At 43.9% G+C, this 5,468-nt stretch overlaps 1 protein-coding gene across 1 annotated transcript; it reads right to left on the bottom strand.

The window, feature by feature from the left end:
* Positions 1–1,688: 1,688 nt before the first annotated feature.
* Positions 1,689–4,924, bottom strand: rhov (ras homolog family member V). Its single transcript, XM_018727281.2, has 3 exons — positions 4,560–4,924; positions 4,067–4,125; positions 1,689–3,367 (listed from the first exon to the last, which is right to left on the bottom strand). Exons 1-3 carry the CDS (start codon positions 4,756–4,758, stop codon positions 2,924–2,926), a joined length of 702 nt encoding a protein of 233 aa, XP_018582797.1. The 5' UTR covers positions 4,759–4,924; the 3' UTR covers positions 1,689–2,923.
* Positions 4,925–5,468: the final 544 nt, after the last annotated feature.

The following is a 5,468-nucleotide window of genomic DNA, read 5'->3' as shown; positions in this document are numbered from 1 at the left end:
CATTAATACACCATAATAATGTAACAGACACACACATGTTATTTTAAATTCAGCCACCAATCCACCTGTAACACATATGTTTGGACTTTGGAAACCAGAGCACAAACACGGGAAAACCTACAAATTCCATACAGATGGAATTATAGGTGGTCCTCGATTTACGATGGTTCGATGTACGATTTTTTTGACTTCATGATAGTCAGCTGGTGATAGACATTCAGTAGAGACCGTACTTTGAATTTTGATTTTTTCCCAGGGAAGCGATACGTGGAGCGATACTCTCTTGCGATGCTGAGCAGTGGCAGCAATCCGCATCGCCCAGTCTGCCAAACAGAGGTGTGTATTAGGTGTATTAAATGCATTTTCGACTAACGATATTTTCGACTTACAATGGGTTTCGCGGAACGTAACCCCATCGTAAGTCGGGGACTGCCTGTATTTTTGAATCCATGTCTAAATGCTCAGGCCAGCTGCTGCCAGATACCAGTGTTACCAGTGTTACCCAGCCTGCTACCATGCTGAAGTTATGATCTTATGGCATACCCACAGCGCTCTGTGATACTGATTGTGGGAACAGTAGTGTACCCTGGGGTAGTGGTCAAAAATCCTAGCTAGCAAACCAGAGTTGTAACAAATAACGGGTTGCTGGTTCAAAATCCTTGAAGCATCCCACCATCATATTCTTGAGCAAGATATTTTTCTCAAATCTTGTACTGCATGCCTACCTCTGCTTTGTTTACTAAAAGATTTTCAGTTTTAGCCATACCTTTTACCTAACATTTAACCTGACATACCTGACAGGACATGTCAGAAGAAACAGACAGTGAAGCACAAGATCTCTGGATGTAAACATACTGCCTCAAAGGTTTTGTGTCTGTTACAGTTTTGGATATTCATGTCCTTTGAGGCCATCAGTGTTGATTTATTTCAGGGAAATATTGTTTGCATTGAGGGAATTCCAGTGTGTCTGATTTTCCTAACCTTTTTATCCGTGCGTATTTGCATAGCTGACAGTTGCTTTATTTACAGTTAGAATTAAATTTTTTTTAATGGAAGCAGTTAGGTTAAGTAAAGCCTAGCTTTGGGAGTCTGAACGATCTTTTTGTAATGTTTTTCTCTTCACTGCTGTGCTGTTGGCGCAGTGGGTTTGGCCAGGTCCTGCTCTGTTATGGGTCTGGGGTTTGAGCCCTGCTTGGGGTGCCTTGCGACAGACTGGCGTCCTGTCCTGGGTGCGTCCCCTCCCCCTCCAGCCTTGCACCCTCTGTTGCTGGCTTAGGCTCCGGTTTGTCGTGACAAGCAGTTTCCGTGTATGCTGTGCTGATGGAGAGCACAATACAGTTTTTCCTTAAGGCCCACCTCAGCTGTAGCTCCAGTGTCGTGGAACCCACATCAGAGGAGGATTCCCAACGCACCTGAACCTCAATCCACCAATGCTGTGATCACAGGAGAGCCTCTATTTTCTTTAGACGTACCCCAGTGGAATGTCAGGTCTGTCCAAATTGCCCAAGGTCAGCTGAGAAGGGCACAACCACTATGTAAGCTTTGGGTTTCCTCTTAACCTGGGGAAAAAAAATGTTACCTTTAACAAAGACTGATTTTCAGAAAACTGGAAAATATGAACAAACTTCTTGTCATTAAACCTGTTGGCTCATCTTGCCTTTAACTGTGTTCCTGGGAGGAGTGTAGAACATTACTAGGGTATCAGCACTGCTTATTTTACAGTTCAGTTCCAGTTTTGGCCAGCTTGTATCAGGAAAAAAAAAAAAGTGGGAACATGACACACTTCTCACCATAAAACACTGACGCTTAAATGATCTTGATGCCTCATTTTATTTGTCAGCACTTCATATAGACATCCACTTACAAAAAGCACTTTTTCCAACACATAAAAAATTATGGTGTGATTTGGGTGTGGAAAGTTCTAACCAAATCCCGTATTAGAAGTAAAAGTATGTTGCCTATATCATCTAGTCCTCTCAAACAAACTTATTTAGAAACTTAAAACAGATTCTTTTTTTTTTCTCCCAAAAAAGCACTAGGTAGCTTCTACAAGAAGCATAAAAGTTATTTTCACATTCATATTGACATATGGCTTCCTATGGTGGGTACAGAATTTCATATCACGTCCTTCCAAAAGACTGCACTGTAAGGTGAATGTAGTATTTAGCCCTGGTACCATGGGCAATATTTCTAGCAGATGATCAAGTGCCTTAGCAATTTAAGGTGCATATTTCCACAGAATAGTTAAGCGATGCTGAAAACAAGCCACAGGTTGATCAGAAGTGCCACCCTTAGCCACTGAAATGTGCATTGCTAGGAAGCAACCTTGCAGTGTGTAGTTCATCAACACAAGGCCTGTGGGACAACCAGAAGCCCACTGATGGTCAACACCGCTGCTTTGCTTCAGATCATCAACACATAAAATATACCATCTTGTAAGGGTGGGTGACATTATGAGAAGGGACCAATGACAGTCCCTTGTCCTTGACTCCTCCATGTGACCCTTCAAACACTGCCCATGAGGGGTTAACGACTTCAAACAACACAGTTCCACACAAATGTTGCGTTTACTGTTAACATTTCTGTTGCAGTGGTAGTGCGAACACGGATCGTCATCCGCAGCTCCTCACCAGTCTTGCTAGACTCCAAAAGGTTCAGTCACTGTCCCTTTTAGACCTGCTCTCAAACATATATTATTCATATCAAATCTGCTGCGTGTCAAGTTTCTCGATTTACAGTTTGGTCAATCTTCTCCTCAGTTCCCGTGAGGGAAGACACTGAACATTCAGAGCAAGACTGCATATCGAGTCAAACAAGGCCCTTCACCACAACCTACAAATGCAGGAAGACTGGCCAGTCCCTGTGGTTTGCACTTCTCATTTTTAATAAATTAATAAGTTGGTCTCAGATTTTGTAGAATGAGTCAGACAAAACAGAAGAACTTCTTCCAGCCACACTTTGAGTAAGTCTTTGTGCCGTCCGACAGTTTGAGTTTCTTGGCCTGGCGGGCCTTGTGCTTAATGGCAGCAAAGATGGCTGTATCAAATGCCTCCTTAAGGTTCTTTTGAGTTAGTGCTGAGCATTCCACGTAGTCCTGTGCCCGGATCTTCTCAGCCACATCCTTGGCCCGAGAACTCACAACAGGCTTCACTTTACTTTGGTCCAAGCGGATTAGAACGTTGACATCATGCCGGAGGTCCGACTGCGTCCCCACCAGGATGACGGGGGAGGTAGGGTTGCATGCTCGAATCTCAGGGATCCACTTCTTGGTAACATTCTGGAAGGACGCTGGGTTGACGACGCTGAAACAGAGGATGAAGACGTCCGTGTGTGCATAGCAGAATGAACGGAAGCCATCAAACTCCTCCTGGGGAAGAAGGTCAGAGGCCAGGTGAGCCCTCAATCCTTTCAGAAGTCGACAGATTCTGACACTGATAAAAATCTAGATTTGAGTCAAATGACTCAATCAATAACACACAACTATGAATCAGGAGGGTTGTCAGGGAATTACTTCTGATTTAACTCATTACATCACAAGTGACATACTTATGTGAAGAGACAAAAAAAATGTTTAAATAGATCAGCTTGTGTTTTCTTCAGGCAAAAGACAACAGAATAAAGCTGTCACCTCAACCCTTAGGATATTAACTAGTGAGTGAGTGAGATCAGAAAAAAAAAAAAAAAAAAAAAAAAAAAAAAAAAAAAAGTCACATAACTTATATAACTTAACCATTTCTTACATATTTGGCCTTGGATTGAGCAAGGACCACACACACATCTACAACCACTTGTCCCAAGCGGGGTCATGGCAAGCCAGAGCCTACCAAGCAACACAGGGCACAAGGCCGAAGGGAGAGGGGGACACACCCTGGACAGGACGCCAGTCCACTGCAAGCACCCCAAGCAGGGTTCAAGCCCCAGACCCACCGCACAGCAGGCACTAGCCAAACCTGCCACACCACTGCACCCCTGAGCAAGGACCACTTTGTAAAAAAAAAAAAAAAAAAAAAAAAAAAAAATAATAATGTTTGGTTTCACAAGAGGAAATATTTGAGTGTACATTCACCTGTCCCGCAGTGTCCACCAGCTGGATCCGTACAGGCATGCCATCCACCTGGACTTGTCCTATTGGGGGAAAGAAATCAGGCAGCTTTTACTTTTCCTTCCACCTGTTCCTCCTGCGCAAATTGACCACCCAGCACTGAATAACCCAACTGATCTGCCTTTCCTAACAGGAGCTTGTACTAAAAACAAAAAGGCACTGAAACTAACCATCCACCATATGACACACGTTTAATCAATTACATGATGATACACGTTTAAATGTATTCATCTGGCTGACACTTTTTTCCAAACACACAATATAAAGCTTCTTATTTTATTTATACAGCAGGGCATTATTCACCCTATCAATTCAGAGTAAAGAAGTGCATCAAAGATTCTACAGCAACAGGTGGGAATTGAACCAGGGCCCTTTAAGTGCAAGGCGGCAGCTCCAACCACTACGCCACCTTCTGTCTCCATATGCTAACAGAAATATTAATGACGTGGCAGCTCACCAGAGAAGACGTCAAAAGCCGTCTGCTGGTACTCAGCAGGGTAGCCGTTCGCCGTGTAGCTCACGATCATACTGGTCTTGCCCACGGCGCCATCCCCGACAAGCATGCAGCTGATGGCCGCGTCCTCCCACCTGTCCCGAGACCAGCGCGCGGACGGGGCCCTCGGCTCGGCGCAGTAGTACTCCATTTGCGGTGGCATTCTTTAACGCTTAAGCCCGGGGACGAAAGGCGCTGCTACAGGCGACATGCAAGTGCGAGCAGCAGCACAACGGGAACGAAACACGGCAGTGCGCAAAACTCCGCTGCTCCTCTTTCTCTCTAGCTTTCTGTATCTCATCACTCCCAACGGCTCGCGAGGCTGTCGCCCGCACCCTCCACTCGTGCTTTAGTACTTCGTATCCCGCGCGTGCTCATTTGCATGGCCACGCCTACTACAGTTTTAAAATAAGGATTCCCACTGTGATTATTCCACTATTTGCTTAACGTGTCAGCCATTACTTATAAAAGTATTATCATTATTATTGTTGTTGTTCGAAATAGTACACCTTGGAGAACTTACTGAGTTTACAAATCTTACTTTGTTTCAGTGACACGTCGCTCCTTCTGTGTGACCATGATGTCACTGTAAAACACCACTTATAACCCTCTCTGCTCAAACACGTCCCTAGACCTGCAGATACACAAATACAATGTTCAATATGTGTGTTTTATTTATTATTATGAAAGGTTTTTTGAGGAAACTGCTGTACCATTACACAACAGTACACAAACTAGCAAAAGTGACTCCCGCCCATTAAGTGAAAGCGGAGGTGTGCAGACATTAATCATTAATGTCAAAAACAATTAAAAAAGGAAAAAAAAAACAAGAGTGCCTCATAATGTATAGAACTCATTTTCCAAAAATAACGA

The sequence above is a fragment of the Scleropages formosus genome, chromosome 15 (assembly GCF_900964775.1).
Source record: "Scleropages formosus chromosome 15, fSclFor1.1, whole genome shotgun sequence".
Lineage (NCBI taxonomy): Eukaryota > Metazoa > Chordata > Actinopteri > Osteoglossiformes > Osteoglossidae > Scleropages > Scleropages formosus.
Note: the sequence above shows the minus strand (reverse complement) of the source record. Positions and strands in the feature narration are given on the sequence as shown.

Coding starts and splice junctions, on each gene's coding strand:
- rhov (XM_018727281.2), bottom strand. CDS start 4,758: ATGCCACCGCAAATGGAGTACTACTGCGCCGAGCCGAGGGCCCCGTCC. Junction 4,126..4,559: donor GGCTTTTGACGTCTTCTCTG/GTGAGCTGCCAC, acceptor TTCCCCCAATAG/GACAAGTCCAGGTGGATGGC. Junction 3,368..4,066: donor TGGTGGACACTGCGGGACAG/GTGAATGTACAC, acceptor CTTCTTCCCCAG/GAGGAGTTTGATGGCTTCCG.